Source organism: Crocodylus siamensis, chromosome 2 (genome assembly GCF_052110815.1).
Source record: "Crocodylus siamensis isolate JL-2025a chromosome 2, ASM5211081v1, whole genome shotgun sequence".
NCBI classification, from domain to species: domain Eukaryota; kingdom Metazoa; phylum Chordata; order Crocodylia; family Crocodylidae; genus Crocodylus; species Crocodylus siamensis.
The window spans coordinates 225,778,202-225,806,137 of record NC_143396.1 but is presented as its reverse complement, the minus strand read 5'-3'; the positions used below and the strand labels follow the sequence as shown (position 1 = coordinate 225,806,137).

The window sequence follows — 27,936 nt, the reverse complement described above, 5'->3', positions numbered from 1 at the left end:
TTGAACCAAGGAGTAATTCTATTTGGTAGCAGAAATGGTAGGTTCTCTCTTACACAAACACTGAAAGACAATACAAGACACACTTTAGAATCTCGTTATAATTAACAATAGTCACAGTAGTTAACATGTCCTAGTTGAGCTCTTACTATTGGGAAGAGTAGGCCCTGGAACAGTTACTGCTGAGGTGCAGTCAGACCCCTGGCCCCTTTTTATTATGGGCATACAACATGTTACCACTATATGGGGTTGAACAAACTTTATAGGTGTGTAGGTAGCGTGGCAACCAGTAAACAGCTGGTTCAAGTATGCTTAAAATTAGCTAATATTCTGATGCTTGCTGTTGTTTTGGGTCAGTGTGTAACCTGATGCTGGCCTCCTCCAGCAGCCAGCTGGGTTGCCTTTGTTCTGCTGTCATGCTTTATCCATTTGGGGGACGCAGGAAGCTTGGTAGCAAAGTTCTTTGGAGCACCGCCTGAAAGAGAATCAGGAAGTGCTGGGCAGCTGCAGCTGCCTCTTTTAGCTGCAGCAGGGACTGGAATGCCCAGTCAATCAAGTGCAGAGCATGTGGGGTTGGCGAGGCCCAAAGTGAATGCAATGCAGAGTACTCTGCCTCATGTGAGCTCAGCGGCACTGCCCGCGAGAGGCCATATGGACATCAAAATACCCAGGAAACCACCAGGGGTTTGGAGCGCATATGGATAGACTGGGTGTTTGAGGAATGCTTCTAGCCACATGGGGGGCCATGCTCCAGGCCAGTGCATCCTAGCTGCGTGCGTTATATACAGGGAGCTACCTAATTTGTGGCGGCTGCCTCTGAATGTTGCAGTCCCAGCAACATCGGTCACCATTCTTGCAGCAGAGTGCACTGAGCCCCCACCTTAGCTGTGGGGCCATGGAAGTCCTGCCTCTCCCTGGCCATATGTCAATCTTTAGGGAAGGCTGGGACTTCTGGGGCCCCTCAGCCAATCAGAAGCATGTCTCCCCCCCTCCCATGCACTCTGCCACCCCCCCCCCCCCTTTCAGGATGCCTGGGTTTTCTGCTTCTGTTTGCAGCTTCCCCACCGCTTTCTGGCTGTTTCCCCAGTTTTTCACAGTTCCTGAGCATTTTTTGCAGGGGACTGGTCTTTTTCATGGGGGACCTACTAAATTCACTGTTTCTTGAAACTACTTATATACTCCTAACCCAGCGCAGGATTTATTAGCCTGCTGTTCTTATTTCTTCTAAGACTCCTTTATGTTGCCAGACTAGTAGAAAATGGTCATAATGGAAATCTGGCCTGTTACAAATATTTAAGAACTTGCCCAACTAATACTAAATTCTCTTATAATTGCTTTTGTACATGCTTTTTCTTTTGAAAGAAAGGGGGCTGCTCTTGGCACATATTGCAGGGTTTATTTATGTAAGCAACTAATAAAGCCCAGATTTTTGGCATTTGGTTTACTGTGGAGTACAAGACAATGACAGTAACCACTTTGTGTTGTCATTGCCTATAGAGCCAAAATAAAGGTATGTGTGAAGGCACAGAGAAGGAAATTTGGAGCTTTGCCTTCTGTAGGTGCTAGTTTAAATATGATTGAGGGAAGAAGGGGTGAAAAGAAATGAACATCTCACTGCTGTTTGGTCTCTCTAAAATGAGTTTACGGGACACTCTCCATGTTTTGTAGCAGCCAGGTATATACCGTCATCGGTGTCCTCTTTATTACAAACTGTATTTTGGTGTAAAAGTATCAATCTAATTTTATTGATCCAATTTCTCTATTAGAGACAAGTTCTGATAGAAACGCCTGTTGATGACTTCACTAATAAGGAAAGGGTTGAATAGCTTTTGAGTGAAGCTGGTTAATATATGTGTGTATGTATGTACATATGTATATAATGTGTGTGTAATGAAAAATGTTATGTTTTGTTTTCCTGATGTTTTTGTGGAACTTTGGGTGAGCTTGTAAAAAATGTTTTTGAAACCAAACAACCCAATTGGTTTGTTTTCAGGTTTTTAGATCAAAATCTGGCAAACTTCAGCAAAATCCAATTATCCAGAAAATAATCTGATTACTTTTGGCAATTCCCCCCCCCCCAAAAAGATAGCTTTTGGCATATTTGAGATGAAATTTATTTCTTGCTCTTTCATATTAGAGATGGGGTAGTGTAGAAGAAACTTGGACTGAGCAGTCTGTACTGGAATTGCCCCAGCCATAAACAGGGCACTTCACCCAGCAGGGCTGATATTGGTTACTAGTGCAAAATTCTGCAGAAACAACCCAGCACCCTTGCATGATGGAGGGAACCTCCTTGCAGGCTTAGCGTCAGAGGATGCTTTCACAAGAGTCTGAATCTGACATGTAAGTAGCAGTTTTTGCACCCTAGGCAGAAATGCTGGAAGGAGGTGGGGGAAGGGTGGTGGGTTGAGTACTGAGGAGCCAAGTAGAGTTGCTGCTGCAGCGTGGGTGAGTGCTGTTCTGGTGCCCCTTCTAAATTAGTGTCTGGGGCTGGTGCCCCACTTATCCACCTCTTGCTATGCTACTGGTCTAAATGCTTTCAATCTCTGACATTCTTAGGGAAATAAATATTCCAGGCCATCTGAGGTTTCTTGCAGGTCAAACTCTTGAGATTGTAAATCTTAACAATATCTGCATGCTCACTGAAGTTCAGTGGGAGTTTTATCTAAGTAAGGAATGAGTAGGCACTTGAGGCTTTGGCTTTGTTTACCAGGCTTGTTCAAAAAGCCAACAGGACTGATACCTTTGTTAATAATTGCCACAGATATCAGACTAGCTGCAGCACTGTTCCATCTTGGGTCTCATTGGGTATTCCTACATGTTCATTAATGAGCATGGTAACACACAGTAAATCTAGTACCTCCATTGTGAGGTACTACAAAAAAGTGCATTAGCTTAATTTAATGTGCATTAGCTAAAGAGCACTTTTTGGGGGCTCCTATACACATGCATGTAGCCTGCTCTGATGCCTTGGAAATCCAACGTGTCAGAGCAGACTCAATTATTCAAGTCTGCTGGAGCATGGAAATTGACATGCTCCGGCAGCCTTCTGTGTCATGTGTATCAGTGTCCCCGTGCATCTCTCTGTGCTGAAAAAATGGTGGCAAGGCGTTTTGAAATAAAAAACGTTCGGTGAACTTTAGTTCAAAGCGCCCCACTACTATTTGTTCAGTGTGGGGATGTGCGGGGACCCTGATACATGTGATGCGCAGGTGCTTTTAATTAGTGTGGCTCACTATTTAAGTGCCCAGTGCCAGCTACCACAGCACTTCTAAAGATGCCCTTTGTGATGCTTGAATATGCAGTAAAACAGGCTAGTGCACATTAAAGGGGACGTGTAGATGTGCCCATTGAGTGCCTCCTGGGTATTGAGGGTTAAGCCTTTACCACTCCTGTAGTGCAATTCCACAGTTTGTTCACTCTTATGTGAGGACCTGAGTTACATATAGATACCAACGTTACATTGACTCCTTGTGTGCTGTTGGCTATTGGCACTGTTGTGCCTTAGCCATGTTAGCCTAATGGACCTCTAGACTTGGATGGCCCATTGATCTTGATTTGAGTGGATGACATTACAAAAAACAAAAAGGAATGGCATCAGGACTAAACTGTTGTCTGGTTAATTATAGTAATTATTATTGATTATAACAAAATGAATGAAGCAAGCGGGAATTCTCTGGCGAACATGTTATCTGAGTGCACAGGCTTCATGAGTCCTTCTTTCCCCACAGACTCCTTTCAGTACGCTGTCTTGCAGATAATCTTGAAAGGCATTCTTTATTTTGGTTTGAGATGTATCCTACAGTATGAATGAGGGAGATTGGCTTCATCTTTTGTTTGAGCATAGCCACCTGTCTGGAGCTGCTAGCATGTGGTCTGTAGTCAGCACTTAGCTGGTATCTTCAGCCAAATAAAGGTCTTTTTTTATTATTATTATTATTACAGAGGCCTGGATGGGTCTAATGGTTGGGATATTTTTTAATAGAATGCTAAATTATGAGAGGATTAAAAGCTGCACAGATGCAGGCATCTGCATTAGGGCTATTTTCCAGGTGCCACTGCATGAGTTTACTGGGGAAAATCCTCCAGTGACTAGAATCTTCTCAAATCCAGCTTCTCTAATAGAAATAGTTGGCTGCTTTTTGGTTCATAGCCTGTCCCAGAGGCAAGGCCTCTTTTTGGCGTGCTACATGCCACAGTTTGAGCTGTGTCAAAATGTTTCAAGACCTGATCTTGAAAACGTTTTGTGGTAACACCTTTGTACTAATCAATGTAGAATAAGGATTTTTTTTCTCCTGAGAGTTGCTGCAGTTGCAAAGCTATTGTCTGAGATCATCTAGTTGTATTTCAGTTTTTGATTTTTCTTTTCCCATTTGCTCTATGGTAATAGGTTTTATAATTTATTCTGCTCAGAAAGGAATACTTAGCCCTTTGCTTTTCCCGTCAGTCATTTGTTGGTGTGTGATAGCTCTAGAAAGACGTAAAACAACATAAAGCAGATTGGTGCACAGATATCTCTTAAGTTACATAGATAAAGAATGTAAGCAGGAAGCAACGCAAATCTCCTCTTTGTATAACATGCTGAACTGTATTACTGATTTGCAGTTTGAGTGATTTAATGCTGAAGTTACTTAAGGCTAGAGGCGCTGACAGACGTTCAGGCCCCTGCAGTAACTCATGGCGCTTTACATAAAGTGCCATGAGTTAGACTGCCCCTTCCTCCCCCCCCACCCTATGACCCAACAAATGAGTTTGCCTGTTGAGGGGGGTGGGGTGGGAAATTGAGCCTGCCTGAAGAAGCCCAAGGACCCTGGCTTCAGCTGAGGAGCTGCCTCTCTCTCCAGCCTCCCCATCCCCTACCTTGCCCCCAGCTCTGGGGGAGTCTGCAGGAAGAGAGGGGGAGGGGGAGCAAGCTGCAGGCTTGGGTTTGTTGTGCTTGAGCTGGAGGTGGGGGTAATGGACCGTGAGGCAGGGGTTCTTTCGGGGGGGGGGGGACCGGCCGAGACTGTTACTTCTCGCTGTAACCTCCGCCTCCCCACGTTGGGACCGTCCTCTGGGTAATCCACCAGGAGTCGCTCCTTTGTAGGCTGAACGCTTCCGGACCGCCTGCCACGACTTTGATCTCCTGGTTCAGTGTTGATAATCCGGCGCGTGTCAGTCCGAAGGTGAGACTCCTGGGTCCTCTGGTCCCATGTCGTCGAGGGCTTCTCTGCCCCTACACCCTCGCCCGTACCTCCACAGAGTGAGCAACAATCTAGTCAGCCCCCCTTATCAAGGTATCCTGCCTGGGGTTTGTCGACCGAAATATGAGAAAACAACTTAATACTAACAGCCAGGGATTCCCTGGGGCTTGGAGACTGCCTGGGCCTTTCGCGTGCCTCCATGGTCTTTCCCTGTCCACTGTGGGGCTAGCACCCTCTTCCGAGCTTCCGTTTAACTCCTCCGCTCGCTCTAGGGGCTTACGTGGTCCACTTGTCCCTCTCTATCTCAGTCGAGGCACCTTTACCCTCTGTGAGTGCCCTTCTGTTAGAGAAAATACAGTCTGCCGGCTCCTGCCGGGTCGAGCTGTTCCAGCTGGCTCAAACAGTCAGTGTCCGAGCTGGGTCGGTTCCTCCCCGGATCCTGAAACCCATTGGGGTTTACCCTTACCCCAAAAGGTCCTCCCGTGCCGCCGGGCTACTTGTGTCCACGCCCAAGCACTCCCGCCGGCATCCGCCCCCTCGCTGGTCGCTTCCGGTTCCTCCTCTTGAGCCGCCGGCGGCTTTTCATTTATATTGGGCTGAACAGCCTCATTACCTTTCTTCTGGGCGTACATGTGTACGGTGAGTGTCCCCACCCTAGCATTTTTTGCCGAGGGGCGTAAAATAGGTTTGCTAGCTCCAGATCGTGGGGTTTTGGGGGCCGCCGGCTCCACTCCTCCCCCACAGGCTCCAATCCACCTGACCTCCAGCTTGGGCTGGGCAAACCCCAGCTGGCAGCTGGCTCCCCCTCCTGCCTCTCCACCCTCTTCCAATAGCTCCGATGGCACCACAAATTAATCCTAGGGAACACAAGTTCCTTAAAGTGCTCCAAAGTGGAGTGCCTTCATCTGATCCCTCATTAGATAAGGTTTAATTTGTCACGTGATTGGCCACTTCGAAAGTTCTCTGAAGCCATGCACGTGTGTCAAGGCATCACTGTAGAGTGCTTTCAGGGGGCTGATCATGTGACAAACCTAACTTCTGTGTGCACCTTAAGTAACTTCACCATATACACAGTTTGCTACTGCTATTTCTTTCATAGCCTGGACATTGACGAGTGCTGGTATGTTCTTTTGCACCAACTGAGGATTTGTAACTTAGTGAATTTTACATGCCCAAAATTTACATGCTGGAACTTCCCATGTGATTAGCTCTGACTTGGGTCAGTGCTTCAAACTAACCAGCAAAGCAGAAGCCAGGTGCAGTTACCCTTAGGGCCTTGTTATACCTTATGCTGAGCTCCGCAAATGTTGATGGGTGTTAGTGTTAGCTCAAGTTCAGAGCAGTCCATGCTGCAGGCCAGCAGGATCCTGGAGGACTGAAAGGTAAGATTCCCCTTGACCTAGTATAGCCCTCCCTCCTGCCCCCCCCCCCCCCAACTTGTAGCTGCATGGCTGTCTGCCCCAGAGGAGCAGCTAGGGTGGGGGGCAGTGAGCTGGGATCTGGGGTGGTGGTGGGGGGGTGTTCAGTGTGCCCAATTTGGGCCAGCAGGGAAGGCAGGAGGGGGGTTTGTTTACACCAAGGTGTAGCCTATGGGATGTACCTTAGTGTAACATGAGTTGGGTAGCACAGATCAGAGATAGTCCTGCCCTGGAATGGCATAACTTTGAGCTGCCTGACGAGTGCTTCAAGCCAGTTTCAGGTGTTAATGTGTAGACAATTCAGGGGTTAAGAGCTTCCCAAAATTACTATATAACAGAGCCCTAAAACTCAAGCTAGCACTAACACCTATTAACATTTGTGCAGCTCACAGCATAAGCTTTAACAAGGCCCTAACACATCACCCAGTGTGATCAAAAATATCAGAATCAGGCTTTAAATAAATAACATTTCTTAAATAGTTTTGGGCTCTTTCATATGAATTGTATTCAACCAGGGTACTCAACCCTTGGCTTGTGGGTCCATTTCAGCCCGCAGGACCATGTCATCTGGCTCTCAAGGCTTCTCACAGGTCCAAAAATATGGTGTGGGGGGGCGATGGCCACTCCCCTGGTGCCAAATTTTTGGATCCATTGGGAACCCTGCAAGCTGGATTGTGTGGCCCTGCATGCTAGATCAGGTGTGTTGGACTGATCCTAATGTGTGGGGTTCAATATGGGTGCGGGGGGTGGGTCAGGTGAAGGCAGCACAGGACTAATCCATTTGCACATAGGCTGGGTGGGACCTCCCCTGGATGCAGCACAGAGGGGAGGACTTCTGGGGCCCAATTCAGCTTGTGAACTGGGTCTGTACCACTCATCTGGGTGGTGGGCACTACTGGTATAAAATTTCTGAAAACTTTAAAGTGTTCCAGTTCTCACTGCGGGATGATAATTACATGATGCTGTGCAATAGATGTTGCTGTGTCCATTTTTTTTGTTATGCTACAGCAGTAGCACACCATGTTATTAGCAGGCAACTGTGTTTATTCCCTTTTATTCTTTTACTTGAAAGTGACCATAGCATGGTCTTTAAAACTGTAACCCTTAAATATTAGAAAATAGAATAGCAAGTTAGGATTAGATGGGACTTTAGGAAGTCATCTAGTCCAACCCCCTGCTCAAAGCAGGACCAGCTCTAGCTACATAATCCCAGCCAACGCTTTGTTGAGTTTGGCCTTAAAATTCTACATGGATGGCAAATTCCACAGCCTCTCTGGATAACCTGTTCCAGTGCTCCACTACCATCCTAGTGAGAGAGTTTTTCCTAATATCTAACCTAAACTTCCCTTGCTGCAGTTTGAGACCATTGCTCCTTGTTTTGTCATCTACCACCACTGAGAACAGCCTAGTTCCCTCCTCTTTCGAACCCCCCTTCAGGTAGTTGAAGGCTGTTATTAAATCCCTGCTCAGTCTTCTCTTCTCTAGACTAAATAAGTGCAGTTCCCTCAGCCTCTCCTCATAAGTCATGTGCTCCAACCCCTCAACCATTTTTGTTGCCCTCTGCTGGACTCTTCAATTTTTCCACATTCTTTCTGTAATGGAGGGCCCAAAACTGAACACAGTACTCCAGATGTGGCCTCACCAGTGCTGAATAGAGGGGAATTATCGCTTCCCTTGATCTGCTGGCAACACTCCTACTAAGGTAGTCCAGTATGCTGTTAGCCTTCTTGGTAACAATGGAACACTGTTGGCTTCTATCAGTACCCCCAGGTCCTTTTCTGCAGAGCTGCTCCTTAGCCAGCCATCCCCCAGCCTGTACCAGTGCATGGGATTGTTCCATCCTAAGTGCAGGACTTTGTACTTGAACCTCATGAGATTTCTTTTAGTCCAATCCTCCAATTTGTCAAAGTCTCTCTGAATCCTAGCCCTGCCCTCCAGTGTGTCTACTATTCCTCACAGCTTGGTGTCATCTGCAAACTTGCTGAGGGTGCACTCTGTGCCATCTTCCAGGGTGTTGAAGACATGGAATAAAACCAGCTCCAGGACCAATGCTTAAGGCACTTCACTTGATGCTGGCTGCCAACTAAACCTTGAGCCATTCATTACTACTCAATGAGCCTGACAATTCAGTCGGCTTTCTATCCACCTTACAGTCCATTCATCCAAGCCATACTTTCTCAGCTTGCTTGTAAGATGCTGTGGGAGATGGTATCAAAAGCTGTGCTAAAATCAAAGTATATTACATCCACTGCTTTCCCCACATCCACACAGCCAGTTATCTCATCATGCAAGGCAATCCAGTTGATCAGACATGATTTGCCCTTGGTGACTCCATGATGACTGTTCCTAATAGCCATCTTCTCCTCCAAGTGCTTAGAAAATGATTCTTTGAGGACCTGCTCCATGATTTTTTTGGGGACTGAGGTGAGGCTGACTGGTCTGTAGTTCCATGCATCCTCCTTCTTCCCTTTCTTAAAGCTGGGCAAATTTGCTCTTTTCCAGTCATCCTGGATCTCTCCCAATTGCCATGAGTTTTCAAAGATAATGGCCAGAGAGGCTCTGCAGTTGCATCAGCCAATTCTGTCGGCACCTTTGGGTGTATCGGATCCAGCCCCATCGACTTGTACATGTCCAGCCTTCCTAAATAGTCCCTAACCTGTTCTTTCACCACTGTTGGCTGCTCACCTCCTCCCCAGACTGTGCTGCTTGGTGCAGTTAGTCTTGGGAGCTTACCTTGCCTGTGAAGACTGGGTACAAAAAGGCATTGAGTACTTTAGCCTTTTCCACACCATCTGTCAGTAGGTTGCCTCCCCCATTCAGTAACGGACCCATACTTTCCCTGATCTTCCTTTTGTTGCCGACATACTTGTAGAAACCCTTATTGTTACCCTTCACATTCCTTGCTAGCGGCAACTTCAATTGCTCTTTGGTCTTCTTGATATCACCAGGCATGTTTGAGCAGTACTCTTATACTCCTCCCCAGTCATTTGTCTAAGTTTCCACTTCTTGTAAGCTTCCTTTTTGTGTGTTAGTGCACTGAAGAGTTCCCTGCTAAGCTAGGCTGGTCTTCTGCCACACTTGTTACTCTTCCTGCATATTGGGATAATTCATTCCTGCACCCTCAGTAAGGTTTTTTTTAAAGTACAGGCAACTCTCCTGGCTTCCTTTCTCCTTCAGACTGGTCTTTGTACTGAAATGCTCAAAAGTCAGGAAATGCCAAAGTTATGGTTCTCTTTATAACTATTCTTTTTGTTCTCAAGTAAGCACAGACAACTCCTGTGAATTCAGTTAAGTTGCATGAATGTATCTGAGTACAAAATGTGATCTTATATGAATAATGCAGGTGACCTGTGGTTGCAAGGAGAACTCTAACTTTCACATTGTAAAATTGTTACCATGTTATTTTTATTAAGAGCAGATTTTGAATCTAATACATGTACCACATGTTGCAAAGTAATTATTCACCAACTCCCAGAGGGATAATGAGGATACTCCATTGTGGTTTCTGAGATAAACACTTTTAAGATATTGAAAGCATATTAAGGTCCGACTGGGCAACTCCTCTACAGACACAATTCATTTTAATCTCATGGGAAAATTTGTGTCAAGAATGTAAGATCAGGTCACTTGTTGCACCATATTCTAAAGTGATTGTGATGTCTGCTTAATATGAATGGGGCCTATCAAGCAGTTAGTGAAAAACTGAACGAATATGTTGTGAATCTTGAAGTTTTGCACTGGAACTTTAGATTGGGCTTCGAATTCCAAACAAATGAAAAAGAATCTACCAGTGAGAGAGACTGGTTTTAAACCTAATTCACTTGGTTTGAGGAATAATCAGTGTAATTATCTATTAATAAAAATATAAAAAATGACTAGGAAAGCCTCAGAAGCTATGGACAGAAATTACACACAAGCTGGTATAAGTGATCAGAATCAGTTCAAATCTCTAATGCAACAGAAGTTCAGTGAACATAAACTGCTTTCAAAATGGCTGAAACCAGTTGGATATAGTATCAGACTTAATTGATTTAAGTTAAACTGGTTTATTGAACTGTCCCAGATCCCCTCCAGATTCAAGTTAACTCTCAGTCCCCCAGCATCCCAGGATGCTTTGCACCTCTCCCACAAACCCTCCCTGCCACTCCCCTCGAAGGGTGGGAGGGCTAACCTTGTCCTAAGCTATCTGCTCCAGCCAAGCAGGGAGGCATTGCTCTAGTATCCCACAGCTTCTGGCCTGGGATACTGCAGGCATGTGGCTACATTTCTGGAATTGAAAGTGAATGTCTGTTCACTTGCTTATCAGTTCAATCTATACAGCTTTGGCTAACCTGCAAAAATTGAACTGATTCAGCCTTGGACTTTTTGACTGTCTGTACTTGGCCATAGTTTTTTGAGGAATGAACAGCAGGAAATGCTATTATACAGCTCTATAAGGTAGGCAAAAAGTGTATGATTATAAAACATGGTCACCTACAGAGATGGAGGTTGGTAGTAGTGATGACTGACTTGAGAGCAGTCAGTGTAAATAAATTGTCAATACAGTGTAAGTATGAGACTCTAGTCTTAAGCCCCTATGTGCCTAAGCCACTTCTAACAATGGGCTTTTGGCTTCTAAACTACTACAGTCTTAAACATTTGCCCTCAGTTTGATCTAACTAGCTTATCTTCAAAATACAACACCTGCTAGTTACTGGGTAGTTACCTAGGCAGTGGGGACCTGGGAGAGGCAAAGGGTTAATATTGTATTACAGAGCCCTTCTACTCTGGTTCACAAACAGCCCAAGTTGGTAACAATTGAAAATCATTAATGTTGTCAGCTTTTTGACTAAGTCAGCTGGTCTAAGACCAGACTGTGTCCATATTATACATCTACTAATGTTATTGGCACGGTTTGTTGACACTCAGAAAAGAAGCCAAGAAATGAATATACCCTGGAGACTGAACTTTCCTATCATACTTAGAGACTGGGTCACACTGAGACATTTTGGCAAAGCACTTGTGGGTGTACTTTATCTCTTCTGTGGATACATAGGTTTCTGAATGTGTCAGTCAGGCACCGACTACCTGACATACAATAGAAAGGAAACCAGAAAGCAAATAGGAGAAAAAGCAATGAGAAAAGAGAAAGCAAATAAGAAAAAAAAAGCTGTCATATCTAAATTAATCTGGGTAATGTGAAAGAGGTGTTATTTCTTTGTGTCTTTTCTATATCAAGGGCATTGGATATGGATTTGTGATGCTGATGCTGCATAATCAATTCTCCCTCCTTGTCTGTGCTTTGTCAGGAATGGTTTTATTCATTTGCAGTCCTTGTTCATTCTTTCCTTCCTGTTTTGCTTGTCTTTATAGATTCTTATCTAAGCACTGAAAACATTTTTGTTGATATCAGAGAGATTGTACCCGCTTTTGAGAAGTGAGTGAGTGACACTACATGATGATAAAATATCCATTTGAGATGCTTTTACTAATGCTGATAACATTAAAATGCTCCCTTGAATACATACAGTGCTGTGAGCTGTTTATCCACTTGAAGAACTTTGTTGGGTATTTCTAGTATCTAAGTAACTTGGGAGTTCAAACCCTTCAGTGGGATTTGTGCTCCTAAAGTCACTTAGACTTTGGAAAAATCTCATTTTTAAGGTTGGGTTTCCATTTGAGACACTTTATCAGGTGCATGACAGCTTAGCTAATTCCTTTTATTATAGCTGAAAGAGAATAGCCTGTGTCATGGCAATCTATAATGTTTGAATACAATCTTTAGCAAATTCTGCTAGTATATAATGCAATGAGTAGTAAAATATGGTAAATTGGCCTGGGCTGTGGTGTGTTCAGTTTAGATAAAATATCAATCCACCTGGGTTTTCCTCCTCATTAGGTTAGAGACAACTTTCATTTTATACAGGACTTGAATACAAACACGCACACACAGAAGAAAACAAAGAGCACTAATATACACTTGAATTTTGTTTTGGTAGTTGAGCTCACTAGCATTGTTCTTTCTGCATATAATAGTTCACTAGATGTAATTAAAACTTTAAGTAGAGAATTACTATGTTTACAAATGTGAAGTTTCTAAATTATTTTGGTGTGAAAGACTTATTTAATGGTGGTGAGCTGTGCCATACTGATGGTCTTTGGGGCACCTGTCCAGAAAAGGGTTTGGCATGGCAGCAACAGTGCCAATGACTTACCATGCTTCCCTTTCAAATTATTTACTTTCTGATTTGGGGAGTCAGTCTCTCAGGGAAAGTGGGAATCTTCATGGTCCAGAGAGCTCTAATTAGTTTGCTCACTGTTTGCTCACTGTTCTTCTTCCCTCTTTGCATTCTTCTGGCATGGGTGGCAGACGGATGGCTGGCTGATTTTCTATAAGTATGTGTGAGTGTGTGTGATTAGCTTTTTAGTCCTTGATTAAGTTACCGATTGAGAAGCATCCATGTGACCAAACCACCACAACTGGAGCCTTCGTTAGGGTGCAGGGTCATATAATATGATGTACAGGTTTCCCTTGCATGGGGGTTAGGTTCCTGAAAGTTCCTGTGATTGGCAAGGGTGGGGAAACAGGGCCGGGGGAGCGGGGTGGAGTGAGAGGCACGAGGAGGGCCAGAGGGGCCAGGGAGGGTATTTTCTGACTGTCGTCCCCCCTTCTCTAAAACAAGGAAACTCAAAAGTGTGGTTGGCAAAACCGTGATTGGCGAGGGAGACCTGTAATACCATTAAATGGTGCTTACTCTGTCAGTACCAATTCCTTGATCTGCCCCCTCACTCCATTTCAGGCGCGGAGGTAGTGAAGGGATTTTGTGTTTTTTAGACTGAGCTGGATCAGGGCAGAGTATTTTATTAAAAAAATCATCTGAATCTTTGTGAGATTACTTATCAATTCATCTTTGCCTGTTCAGCATCTAAACTCCAAAAGCAGCACCAGTAGTTTGCTCCTTACAGTAATAGTTTCCCCTAATGGTAAATGCAATTTACTAAGTAACAAAGAAACAGCTTGGGCATTTCTAGCACTATTTCTCAGATATTGAAGTGTGTGTGTGTGTGTGTGTGTGTGTGTGTGTGTGTGTGTGAATGAGGAGAACATTGTATCTTGTTTTCTTTTTGTCTCATGCTTTCTTCCATCTCTATTCTATTTGTTTCAGATTTCTGGCCTTGTAATAAGAAGACCTGTTGCATCTACACAACAGAAGCTAAATCTTGTGTATGGCGTTGTTAAGGTTGCAGCCCCTCACCTCAGCCTTCCTCCATTTTGGGCTCGTTACCTTTGTGCTATTTTTGCATGGCTTGCAGGTGGATGCTGGCTTGACTGGAGATTCACCAAATATTGGACAAAACAACTCATGTGCAGGATCATTTGACTGCAAGGAGGGCGTGATCTTGCCAATATGGTACCCAGAAAACCCATCCCTCGGGGACAAAATTGCCAGGGTAATTGTTTATTTTGTAGCACTTATCTATATGTTCCTTGGAGTTTCCATCATTGCAGATCGGTTCATGGCATCTATAGAAGTCATTACATCACAAGAGAAAGAAATTACAATCAAGAAGCCCAATGGAGAGACCACTACCACAACTATTCGGATTTGGAACGAAACTGTTTCCAACCTGACTCTCATGGCTCTGGGTTCCTCTGCTCCTGAGATCCTTCTCTCATTGATAGAAGTTTGTGGGCATGGATTCATAGCTGGGGACCTGGGACCTTCTACCATTGTTGGTAGTGCTGCTTTCAATATGTTTATCATCATAGCCATTTGTGTCTATGTGATTCCTGATGGGGAAACCCGAAAGATAAAACACCTCCGCGTTTTCTTTGTCACAGCTGCTTGGAGCATCTTTGCTTATATCTGGTTGTACATGATCCTGGCAGTCTTTTCCCCAGGTGTGGTACAGGTGTGGGAAGGTTTGCTCACTCTATTCTTCTTCCCTCTGTGCGTCCTTCTGGCATGGGTGGCAGACAGACGGCTGCTTTTCTATAAGTACATGCACAAAAGATACCGCACCGACAAGCACAGGGGTATTATCATAGAATCAGAAGGTGATCACACCAAGGGAATTGAAATGGATGGCAAGATGATGAACTCCCACTTTCTGGATGGAAACTTAGTGACTGTGGAGGGGAAGGAGGTAGATGAATCTCGCAAAGAGATGATCCGAATCCTCAAGGATCTGAAGCAAAAGCACCCAGAAAAGGACTTGGACCAGCTGGTAGAGATGGCCAACTATTATGCCCTATCTCACCAGCAGAAAAGCAGAGCTTTTTATCGCATCCAGGCTACCAGAATGATGACTGGCGCTGGCAACATTTTGAAGAAGCATGCAGCTGAGCAAGCCAAGAAGAGTACCAGTTTGCATGAGATTTGTCCAGAAGAGCCTGAGGAATTCATCTCCAGAGTGTGCTTTGACCCTTGCTCCTACCAGTGTTTGGAGAACTGTGGTGCTGTCCTCTTGACAGTGGTACGGAAGGGAGGAGACATATCTAAGACCATCTATGTGGACTACAAAACAGAGGATGGCTCTGCCAATGCTGGTGCTGACTATGAATTCACAGAAGGAACTGTGGTCCTGAAATCGGGGGAGACCCAGAAGGAGTTCTCTGTAGGAATTATTGATGATGACATCTTTGAGGAAGATGAACATTTCTTTGTGCGCCTCAGTAACCTCCGTGTGGTAGAGGTGGAGGAAACTCCAGAGCTCAACAGCTCACCCTACCCAAAGGCCATACTCTCCTCTCCTTGTGTAGCCACGGTGACTATTTTGGATGATGACCATGCAGGCATCTTTACATTTGAGTGTGATGTGATACATGTCAGTGAGAGCATCGGTGTGATGGAGGTGAAAGTCCTAAGGACATCAGGTGCTCGAGGTACAGTCATAGTCCCATTTAGGACAGTGGAAGGGACAGCAAAAGGAGGTGGAGAGGATTTTGAAGATACTTTTGGGGAGCTGGAGTTCAAAAATGATGAAACTGTGTAAGTACCCCCTTCATTTCTGTTACTTGTTCTAGTTATTGTGGTTAATCCCAAATTTCCCTTTCACAGGTGAATGCAGACAACAGATAATGGGCCAGTTTCTCCAGCTTTCCTTTGGTTTCCATACTTACCTCTTCCAGGCAAGAACCCTACAGCAGGATCTAAGTGCTTAGGACTTCTTGTCCTTCCCCTGTCCTGGAGTAACAAATTGGGGGCTTGGAAATGTTACCAGCGAGTAGAAAAATATAGTCTCTAAAATCCTGTACTTGAACCAATTAACAGAACTTTTAAGACCTTACTTGGCCATTTTCATTATTCTTTAATTCCAGGAATAGTAAATGTGGTAGTCTGTAGAGCACAAGAGGTGTCTGAGTGCCTGATCCCTAGTCAGGTTAATAGTTCCATTTAGTTACTGCCAACAGAAGCAGACAGATGTTCAACCAAGCCTAAATAAGGTGGAATTTTTAAAATCACGCAGTATTGGCCCAGTTCTTCTCCTGTTCACTTCAGTGGGAGGAGAGGGAGAGAGCCCAATGGTGAACATTTTTCAAAATCTCTTCCAAAGAGCTAAGAGGACACTAGAGACCAATGGGAGCTACTGGACACTGGATTGTTTTGAACCTCTATCCTCAGATAGCGTGAGGAATAATTCCAGGACCAGACCTTTGGTCACGAAACTGGACCTCTGTTCTATTGGTGATCTCCTTTAATCTCCTTTCCCCATGGAGACCAATTTAAGGGTTGAATTTCCCCTATAATAAAAGTGTTAATTGTGAGGAGAGAACAAAGGGCTAATACGCCAACTGGTTTAGGGAAATGTCTCCTTTGAATACTTTTAATGGTATCTTTAATGAAAACCACACCTCCCAAATTAATAGCTCCAAATCAGGCTGTCTCTTGCACATGCACACACAGGAAAATCAAAGCTACTTACCTAACAAGGAGCACTTCCCATGTGTTCTTTCTTTCCCTTAGTTGCTTATCCAACCAGCTGATCTGTGTGGCAGCATACAACTGGCAGCAATGCACACCCTTCTGCCAGAATTGTATACTAAGCACTAATTCTAGGTTGTGTGTCCCTTGCAGCCTCTGTTTAGTACTGTGATAGTGGGACAATACTTTATCCATATGCCCATTCTTTTTAGTAGCTTAGCATGAGGATTAAACTAATGGTGTAAATTTTCAGTTTCTGTATTGCCTTCTGTGTGATCCTCTCCAAGTACAGTATTCTTCCTATTCAAGTTTGTTTACCTGGGACTCTCCCCTGAGAAAAGCATTACAGTAATCTAAAGTGATGATCCAAACCACTGCAACTGTACCTGTGCAGCTCTGTAGCATGGCGTTTTCATACAAAGCAAAATTTAGGGACCTTTCCAGCCAGAGAAAGGACTGTTTCGAGTCAGAATTCAACTTAGAATTCTGCTTAGGAGTGTAAATGGGTGTACTGATCTAGTTGGGGATGGTCCTGTTTTGAGCAGGGGGTTGGACCAGATGACCTCCTGAGGTCCTTCCAACCCTAATTTTCCATGATACTCTACACTTACTCTTAATGAACGAATGTGGTGAGTTCCCACATAAGCTTCCAGATGCAATTGTGCTGGAGGACAAGTGTTACAATTCTGTTACTTTACACTTAGAACAGATAGTAACTAGTCATCAATGAAATTCAAGAGTCTGAAGTTTGAGACTGGGTAAGGACGTGTGCTTTCAACTGCTTATTCTAATCTAGTGTAACCAATTGAAACTCCATGGAATTCACTCACAGCAGAACCACAAATTAACCCCTCCAAATGTATATGGCTTAAATATTGTGCTGGCAGTCTTGTGAGGCCAGGCTTCTGCAGTGACATTTTCTATAATTGTTATTTCCATTTGACCTGGAAGTTCAGGGAACATTTTTCTCCTGTTTTGCTAGTTTTGCTTCAGATGGACACAGCATGTGCAGAGAACATGTAATCGTTGAGGGATGGATGGTGAGTTAATCCCCCGTCCCTTTTCTTTTTACTTAAAGGGGAAAAATAATTTGGGGCAAATGTTGAGATCAGACATGGGCTGATGGGGCAGAATTCCGATCTAGATCTGAACTTTCTCCAAGGGCGTCATTGGTTAAGACTCAGACTTTGTTTGCAGGAGCCTGTGATGATTCTATGCAACTCACTTCACCTGTCCCAAATAACAAAGTGTGGGTGATCTGGGGTGGGGTTTGATCACTGTGGCTTTGTATGAAAATACTGAGGGCTACCTCCACAGAAGGTCCCGGGCATCACAAAGCTGAGTAGCCAAACATCTAATTTTTAAGAACCTTGATACCAAGCAGAATCTGCAGCCCCAGGCAAGGTGCCTCTACACTGCATGGAGAGATTTAAGTGCCTGGGAATGGAACCCATAAATGCCAGCACACTGCGTGGGGAGCTGTCTAAGCTAGGAAACAGGGAAGAGACTGACCAGAGGGTGTGGGGAAAGAATGACCATGACTGTATATCTTAGTGGTTAAGGAACTCACCTAATCACTATGGAGAGGGAGACCTGGATTCCAGTCCCTTCTTTATAGTACGGTATATTTCTTCATGTGCTGGGCATTTTTCCCAGTTCCTTGCCTTCTCCCAATTGTTGTTCCCTTTGCAGCATCATTTTAATGGGCCTCTGGCTCTCAGAAGAGTCAGAAAGACATAACATGCACAGAAGTCCCAGTTCAGTAAACATGTAAGCCAGGGCTCAGCTTTACTATGCTAACCAGTCCCATTGAAATCTGTGGGACTACTCAAATAATAAAGTTATGCGTTTGTGGGAATCTGTGGAATTGAAGCCACAGAGATGTCCAGGCCCTCTGACCTTTGGAGATGGACATAGTAATAGCTGAAAGTCTTATGGGCTTTTCAGTCTGCACTTTTGCCGTGCTCACTGGCATGAGAGTTGAACCAATTTAGGCTCCATTAAATGTTTGTAGAGGCTGGAAGCCTACGCCAGCATAAGTATATCCGAGTTTAACATAGAATCATAGAAAATTAGGGTTGAAGGGACCTTACAAGGTCATCTAGTCCAACTGGTTCTTAAAAATCTCCAAGGATGGAATATAAGGTGCTACAAATTGCAAAGACCATAGAGTTGGCATTATCTGCTACCAAATTCCTAGTGCCTATGGCTGGAGATGATCACACTGAATGCATTCCCTCAAAAAGAGTGGTATAGTACATTTCACTTACATTTATAAAGATTTAAAAATATCTCAGGTTTTTAAACTCTGGTATTCCCCAGTAAATGTGATATGGGCTTAAAAAGCAGTTGAGTTGACACTTAAATTAAAGGAAGGGAAGGGGATGGATCCTGCCACTGGGTCTTGCTTATTGCTTCTCTCGAGACTAATATGGTCAAAGTTTCCTCACTCATCTTGGGTGGGAGTAGAGAGAGAGCAAGTCTCTCCAGAACCTGCTGTGGTGGGGGTGGAGGTACTGTTTTCTGATGTAGTGTGTGTGCGTGTGTGCATGTGTGGTGAATAGAACAGTTATCTATTGAGAAAGGGGAATGATCACGCAGGACTCAGTGTTTTGGTGCTGTCACATAATGTAATGCATTTGTGATGTCCAAATACAAACTTCTGACATTAGGTCTGATTGTGTTTCGCAATTTTACACAACCTGAACAGCTGTTGTGAGGATTATTCCCTCTAATCTGTTAAAAAGGCATCATCAAATAGATTAGGGGCAATATTTAAGTTACAACCCCCCCCAAGATAACTAAACCATATTTGTGAAATTGTGTGCGTGTTTCATTTCTTTTAGTCTTTACATTTTTATTGATGATGGAAGCAAATATTTTGCCTTTTCCCTCCCCTCTCCCTCCCAGCCTCCCTGTGCTTGTAAACTTTTCTCAGGCTACATGGTTTGAGATCTAGCAATCTGTCCTAGTCCAGAGGTTCCAAAACTTTTTCTTATTGCATACCCCCTTCCAGATTTACCAGTTGCCTGTGTATCCCTACCAGCATACTTGTCGTATTTTAGACCCTTAAATGCCAATTATTATTATAATGAAAATTAAATTTGCCATTACACAATTTCTCCCACATACCCCCCCAGAGATGCCTTGCATACCCCCAGGGGTACATGTATCACAGTTTGGGAGCCCCTGTCCTTGTCCATGAGAATCAGAAGTGAAACTAACCTATTTTTATCCTAATTACACAAAGAATAAAAAAGAAAGCAGCCAGAATTGGTGGTGAAAAGCCAATCTGTTTTAAAGTAGTTTTTCCTTTGTATAAGAGCTTTAGCAATAACAGTGGGTGGGGACAGTATTTTAATTTATAATTATTTTATTGTCTGTTCCTTTAAGTCTGTCCATTGACTTTCTTGAAAGTTTAGGATAATATGTGAGCTGCTAGGAGCCAAGTGGGATGCCAATGAGAAAACAAGGGCCAAATTATACATGCTGTGCTTATGTTGCTAGGTACAATTTAATTGACTTCAATGCAGAATTAGGCCAATAGGCACATTTAAATGTATGTCCTTGCCATTGGTATTGCAAACGTTCCTGGGATCTGCAGGGATTGGCACGTGCTTAGAGATTAATTTTCTTGGGGGAAGGGAATGTCATTGTCCACCTTGTAGCATAGCTGTCTGCTCCAGTCCTAAGGTTTTGTGGATAGTGTTTTATGGATCAGAAAGGATACTGGTTGTCAGTAGAAGCTGTAATGTTAAACTGGTAGTAAAAATGGCCTGCCAAATCTGTGAACAGCACTGAGTTTTGGATGAGATGTATGTCACAATTTATGGTTGTTTCCATGTGTGGTTTTTGTGTAGAGCTTGCACTAAAGGCACAACAAGGTATAACAGAACCAATCCTTCATTAACGGACAAGCATATTAGGACAGGTTGGTTGGCCAGTGAGAGATTTATTGGCGGTAGCCTGAGGAATGGCAGCTTTTAAGTCCCGGGGATACAACTTTTCAAACAATGACTAAGCATAGTTACTGGGCAGCAAGGGGTTGTAAATAAAGTGTATATTGCTTTTTTACCCACTTTTCTTCCCTGATGATTTTGAGTAAGAGTTGCTTTGCCATCCAACTTTTACATTTCGTTTGGTTGTGGGTGTCCTGCTGAACCACTGTAGATTTCATATTTCATAGATTTCATAGACATTAGGGCTGGAAGGGACCTCGGGAGATCATCGAGTCCAGCCCCCTGCCCAAAGGGCAGGAAGTCAGCTGGGGTCATAGGATCCCAGCAAGATAAGCATCCAATTTGCTCTTGAAGGTGTTCAATGTAGGTGCTTGAACCACCTCCACTGGCAGACTGTTCCAGACCTTGGGGGCTTGGACAGTAAAGAAATTCTTCCTTATGTCCAGCCTGAAACGGTCTTGCAGGAGTTTGTGACCGTTCGACCTCGTCATCCCTTGTAGTACAAGTAGTATAGGAGTTCTTTGGAGCAGGGACCATCTTTTTGTTGTGTTGTTGCCTCACACTGGGGCTGGAGCCCCTGATCACTGCTAGAATGCAAATAATAACATGTCTGTATAAAGAATCATATTAAGTTTGGGAACTGAGAGGGAAGGGAAGAGGGTGGGTAGAGTGTGGAAAAGAATATCATGAAGGTTGATGTAACCAGTTGTGTTTTTCTTCTGTAATTCGTTATTTCAGGAAACAGTCTCATAGACTGCACAGCTAAGGCTGCAATGGTTTGGTGATAGCAATAATACCTATCCCTTACTTAGTTGCAGCAATGCAGCACATGGGGCAACCAGCAATGCCTGGGATAGTGCCGGCCACTGCAGTGCCAATCACAGCAGCGTGATCAGATATCTTGTATTCACAGGTATTTTTGCCCCCTTCTCCCCATCCCACACACATGCATGCAAAAAGCCCGGTTGCTCTCCTCCCTTCTCCCTAGTTATGCCATTGCTCTTACCTGTAGCATTTTTCATCAGAACATCTCAACGTGTTTTACAAAGTAGGTTGATGTTATTTTCCCCATTTTACAGAAGAGGAACCTCAGGAAAGGAGGGGTGAAACAACTTGCTCACACTCAGGGCCTTGTTACATTTTGGACTGTGAGCTGTACAAATACATCAGTATTAATGCTGGTTTAGATTTGGGATGTGTTAACTTGCATGCTCAGCCACTGCTGCTGAAGTGCTCCTTTTCTTCAGATTGAGCCCTCCCAGAGAGCAGAAGCAACTGGGCAGGCAGGTTAACCCTTCCATGCTTGCTCCTTTGGGATAGACAGGTGGGCAGCCACAAACAAAAGAGGGTGGGGGCAGTGAGCAGGGATCTGGGGTGCCGGGGAGGGTGGGGGGAGCAGTGGGCCCAATCTGGGACAGCAGCAGGGGTGGGGGAGGCAGGTAAGATGTTACATTAAGGTGTAGCCTAGAGTAGTCCCACTTAATGTAACCTGAGCTGGGTAGCACAGACCAGAGATAATCTTGCCCTGGAGTGGTAACTTTGAGCTGCCTAACAAATCCTTCAAACCAGTCTCAGGTGTTAATGTGCACAGCATCCATGGGTCAAGAGCTCCAGGAGCCACTTAAAAGTACCATGTAATGAGGTCCTTAAACTTTGATGGGCTTCTTCCTACCCATCATGTTATGGGTAGGGATCTCCATAAATTGTGCCGGAAGTGCGTATTTAAAATTGCGTTTTTCACTTCCTGGTGATCAGCAACAAATGGCTCAGCCAGTGAGGCCCTTCTGTAAATGAGGGTAGGGGGAGCAAGTGGTGAAATGAAAAACATTAAATAAGCTGCTGTGGGGGGCTACTTTCTATCTGATTTACAGAGATACTTAGCCATAGGTACTGATCTGAAATTTTACAGAACTAACTGCACTTTTTCTCTTTGTTTTCCTACCTTTGATTGTCATCACCTGTCCTGGATGGGTGACATACTCCAAATGAATACAGAGACTGTTAGTCATTTAAGAGGCTGAGATGAATCAAACTGATTGCATAGCTTTTTAAGTCCAAAAGGGACAATTATGATTATCTAGTCTGACTTACTCCATTCCAGGCCATAGACTATCAGAACAGTAATTTCTGCTCTGATGCTATTAATTTCTGGTCATACATGAATAACTGGTTAGGCTGCAGTACTGTAAAAATGGATCTGATGATTCTAGTAGACTGCAAATCTTGGGTTCAGTAGACTGTGATCTTGGGTTCAGAGTACATCAGAAATTTTAAAATAAATAAATTCCTCCTCAGCATGTCACTGGTGGGGAAAAATGTTAAGTTTGCTTCTTCATCTAGAGTCCCTACTGCTGTACATATTGCTGAGACTAATTTAAGCCACTTACCTTTATTTTGAGGTTCCACTGAGATTTCTGTGGTGTGACCTGCTGGGGGTTAATATTATATGCTACAGCATGGTGGAGTGTTGCATGGTGTTTAAAATTGCCTGCAGAAATATGAGACTGAGACCATCATGTGAACAAGAAAAGCACTGAGTCGACCTTTCCCCTCCCAGATAGTCTTATTGACGGGTGTTGAGTGGAGATGTATGCCACCTGTCCATGAAGGACAAATGACATCCTGTCTGTGGGTCTGTGACTTATCCATAAAAACACCTCTGATGGACTTATGTGACAGTGTCAAATAAAGGGCAGTATAAGACCCTGGCTTATCTCAACGTTTAATCAAAATCAAATTAGAGAGAGAAGCAGAAGTAGCTTAGGACCATCAACTGCCTGACTCGGGTGATTTTGTATGGCATTCAAATTTGACTGTCATCTTTGGGCTTCTTGGGCATGTCCAGATGAGTGTGCATGTGCAGTATGTGGCACCACACGTGCTGCACATGCAGGTGTTCCCCATACTGCTCATTTGTAGCACAGAAGGTTTTTTTTGACCCTGGGAGATCCTGGTGTTAAAAACCCCAAGACTAAAAAGAAGTGGGACTGCATATGTGGTGGCAGCATGAGCCGCTCAAAACGGGAGCCTAGTCAGCCGGAGGCATACTCTGGCTGCCAGCCAGGCTCTTTGCTGCCAGATTGCCATGGCTGCAGCCCCCAGGACCCCAGGTAAGGCTTCTGAGGCCAGCCCAGGTGTTGGCCCCTGCCCCACCTGGGGCCACGTGCTGCATGCCAAAGTGCGCATGCATAGATGTTTCCTGGGGACAAGTAGCAGTGGCACATTGTGCCATTGCTGTTTTGTCCCCAGGGAAATGCACATTCCCATTCATGGGGATGCGCCCTTTGAAACAGCTCAGGATTCCCAGGAGAGAGAAACATGGAGTTGAAACTACAGGAGACCCTTGCTATTCACGGGTTCGGCATTTGCAGTTTCAAATATTCACAAATGCTGAATCTGCATTTTAAATCCACTTTATATGCTTACAAGAGCTCCTCAGACGCTCTGTGCTTGCTGCCGCTGCCAGGCTCCTGCCACTGCTGCTGGAGCCGTGCCCCACCCCGGCTGCCAGGGGTGCTGCATTCATGCACACAGTGCCTTATTCGCGGATTTCACCATTCGTGGGGATCACAAGAACATATCCCTCGCGAATGGTGAGGGTCGCCTGTATTTGACTTTTATACAGAATCCCTGACAACCCACATCCTGTATAAGTCTACAAGGAGGAAGGTGCCGTAAGTACCAAACCTCTTGACTCTGATGACTAGAATCTACTTTGGAGTTTACAACTAGGATCTGCCAGGGTTCATTCTGCCTGTTCCCTGTGGGCTTTTGTTTACACAAAGTGGGGCTGAACTGATCTTTTTGCCTCTATAATTGTTATGAAATTTTAAAAAATCCTATCCCCACAAAAATCTTGCTATACGTGTCCTGATAGAGCAGTGTATCCTTTTTTACCATATGATAAATGCACAAATATTTCACTTGGAAATTCTGCCCAATTAATCTCTGTGTTACGTGCTTTCTCTCCTGAATTAGAGGATTAGGGTCAGATTGCAAGGGTCTCTCCTTTACCTCATTCACTTGCTCATATTGGTTTGACACGTCCATCTCCGCCTCTGTTAGCTGAGTACACTTGGATAGCAGTGCTATGTAGAATGCTGCGTGCCAGGAATTATCTACTGACCTTACGAGGCAAATTTAGCACTGAGCTGTCAGTTTCCTAAGACATCAAAAATGCACTTTTAAGATGCTCTGTGTCTTTTGGGGACTAATCTAGAGAGGCTTAAGAACTCATTATATTTTCTCCAGTGGAGTTTGGGGTGTAGAACACAAGTCATTTAGCAATTTTTTCAAGGATAACATGCTGTCAGCTGAAAAAAAGAGGTGGACAAAGCTATGGCTATACTCCCTCTTTTTCCAAACATGCAGACTAACAGAGGATGAAATGTTCTGTACAAGATAACTGCTTGTCCATAAGGAAACTGCCTTGAATTTGATAAGCTTCAGATGGTTGCATCAGAGAACAGTCTCTGAGTATATATAATAGAAGGGAGAAGAGGTTACAGTAGGATTCTGGCTGCCTCTGACACATGAGGGTGCTGTGGCATTGAAGGCATGTAGCTCTGATGATTTATATCAGAGGTCATTTTGGTGCCATATCAAAGATTCTTCATCTCGTAACATATTAATAATATAAAAAGCTTTGATATTCCTATGGCACTTGAGAGAGAACCATGTTAGAAGGGAAATTGGATGCAGTCCTTGGGACTTGCGAGAAGGGTTTGAAACTTTACCAAGTCATTTAACGTCTTCATGATATGCAGCTGGTGTGGTCTGTTCCCTGAAGTAACCAAACTATAGGCTCAGAGACAGATTATTTGGTCTCTTGCAAGGCACAGAACAGCAGGAAAAGGTATAACAGATGTGACACCTGGCCCAAGTGACAGCAAGTTGTCTTCAACAGTGGGGAGTCTTGGGAAAAGAGCAAGGACTGTTCCCTTGCACCCTTGGGATTACCCAGCAAAGCGTCTCAAAAAGGTGAAGAGAGAAAGGACAGTGGGGCTCTTGCTCTCCTCGTTTCTCCCCTCCCCCCTCCCATACCACACTGGAAGCAGATGCTAGTTAGCTACCCTGGGAAGTAAAATCCCTTCTAAAACTTCCTGCAGAGCAGTCCAGCTCCATGTAGCTCCTGACTCAAGTTAGTAGTGAGATGTTATATCCCACACATTTATCTTCCTTGCAGTGATTTTGTCACTAGTGGTTGGAGGCCAAAAGGGAGGAACTCCAGTGACCCCTGGTACAGGTTTTGACAGTGCATGGGTATGATGCCCAAAAAGACATCTTGGAGACAGGCTTGGATGGGTCATCTGTGCAGACTTGGACAGCTGGTTTTGCAGGACTAACAGTGTCACTTGCACAGATTAACAGAGCAGAGCAATTGCATAGTCTCAAACCTTAGTGCAGAAATAGAGCAAAATGTAGGTGCGTGGACATGGATTTAGGAGAGCAGTTTGAGATGCTAAAACTTAAAACCTGTGTCCTACATTTTATATTCAGTTTAATCCATCATAGGATCATTCCTACCCTCCTTGGGATGGAGTGTGGCAGAAGCTTAACAGCAGACAGCAGTGTACTGCGGTTTTTCAGGATGCAACACACAGGCCAATAAATTGTAGCAGAGGAGGTCCTAGACAGGTGGAATATAATTGTCAGATGTGGTATTTGCCTAGTGTTTGTATTCTACGTTTGGAGAAAGTGTCTTGAGGTCTTTATTATGAGCGGCTTGGAACTCTTTCAGCATCTAGCCTTTAGCGCTATGGGACTGCAATGTTGGAGGTCAGTTCGGCAATGACTCAGAGGGGAGAGTAACATCTTGTGAACTAGGAAGGTCTTGATCATCTACCAGGCTGCTCTAAGTCACAGTCCCTGCAGTTTCGAGGGGTGGGTTTCAGATGACCAATTACAAAAATTTAACCCCCCCCCCCACACCTTTACAGAGACAAAGCCCCATGTAGTATTTTTGGGAGATTATTAAACAAACTCCTTTATGAATTAATGATATGCTCCCTGGAAGGTACTTCCGATCGAATTATAAGGGGTCTCTATCTTGTTCTGGGCGGTGAAGGAACTGCTTAGCTTCCTTTAACCGCTGCCCAGAATGCTTGTGAGACACCCTATAATTCAATTAGAAGTACCCTCCAGGGAGCATATAATTATATCATATCTGTAAAACGTAATGACAGCCCCCTCGTATCACATGGTGAGCAACTCTATACTGCTGCCCAGAACCTTTCACCGGTAAGGAACTAATCTGCTTAGCACAGATTGAACTCGGCGGTGTACAGCACTTACCCAAATGCTTCTGAAGGGAATCCCTGCCAGCTGAATAAACCTGTTAAAAGCACGGACTTACCTCACACCATGGCCTGCTCTTCCTACTTCTCTGCTGCAAGACCTTCTCGCCTGGGGCTATTTTTCCCCAACTCCCAGAGTCCTCTCTGATCACCTCTTATTCACTCATTTGTTCCTCAGGTGGATAAGATTTTGAAGGAGGCAAGTTTTTTTTTTTTAACTGTTCACAACATAATAGAAAATTAATAACCATAATGCTTGTCAGTGTACTGTGGTGTTTTAACAAGCAAAATGGCATTCTTCTTCCCCCTTGATGCTATCTTAGAACATTCCTATACAGGCCATGCATTTTCTAGAGCAAAATAATTACCCCCAGTGTTGAAATGCAGCCCCTTCTGGTGTCAAATGCAGCATTCCTTTAACTGCAAATGCTTCCTTAGCCTGATGAAGGATATTTGTACCCTAAAGCTTGCAAAGAAGAATTTTTCCAACTGTTTGAGTTGGTCTAATAAAATATATCAGATTTACCAAAAGAACCTTGTCTGCCTGTGTCCTTAGATCAACATGGCTACAAGCTATACATACCCCTGCATCCCTTTAACAGTGCTCACTAGCATTATGTAAACAGTCCAGGGCTGGAAGTGAAGAACAGTGTAGTCAACTGAAACTGGAGAGGAGTTTTAGGTGGGTACCAACATTTCATTTAGGCCAAACATAATTATCCAGAGTGGTCATATCTGAGAGTGCATGCCTATGTGGGCCTCTACATCCTCCAGGTCTAATCTGCCTTAGCAGATAATGTTAACAATTCTGACGAATGGGCTGCTTGTCACATCTCACTGGAAGAAGTACCTTTGCTTAGTTATTGGGAAGAGGGCAGTGGTTTTGACAAGGCTAAAGTTGATCGATAATAGGACGATTAGAATCATTATAGTTATAAATGAGGGGTGGGGTAGAGGACAAGAAGCTTGTTTCTTTAGAAATTATTTTTAGGAAGGAAAGAAACTTCCCTGCTCGGTGGATCTCAACTAGGGAAAGTTGGGTCTAATTAGTTTCCAGCGGCCTCATGATCAAAACAGGCCTTGATGATGTCACCCCCCCACCCCTCACTTGAATGGGTTTGAAGACTGCACTTGCCTGTCTCTAGATGCTCTTCCTTCTTTCAGATCTGCAGGTTTGC

At 44.2% G+C, this 27,936-nt stretch overlaps 1 protein-coding gene across 5 annotated transcripts in view; it reads left to right on the top strand.

Annotated features, from left to right (window-relative positions):
- SLC8A3 (solute carrier family 8 member A3) overlaps positions 1–27,936 on the top strand; it is a 200,101-nt gene that overhangs the window by 20,002 nt on the left and 152,163 nt on the right. For 4 of the 5 annotated variants that reach the window (XM_090033244.1, XM_090033247.1, XM_090033245.1 and 1 more), the window contains exon 3: positions 13,744–15,570. In XM_090033244.1, coding sequence (XP_089889370.1) covers positions 13,805–15,570 — 1,766 coding nt within the window. In that variant the 5' untranslated portion in view covers positions 13,744–13,804. Of the gene's footprint in view, positions 1–13,743; positions 15,571–27,936 lie in introns of those variants that run through there. The other variant, XM_090033248.1, reaches the window with a different exon arrangement.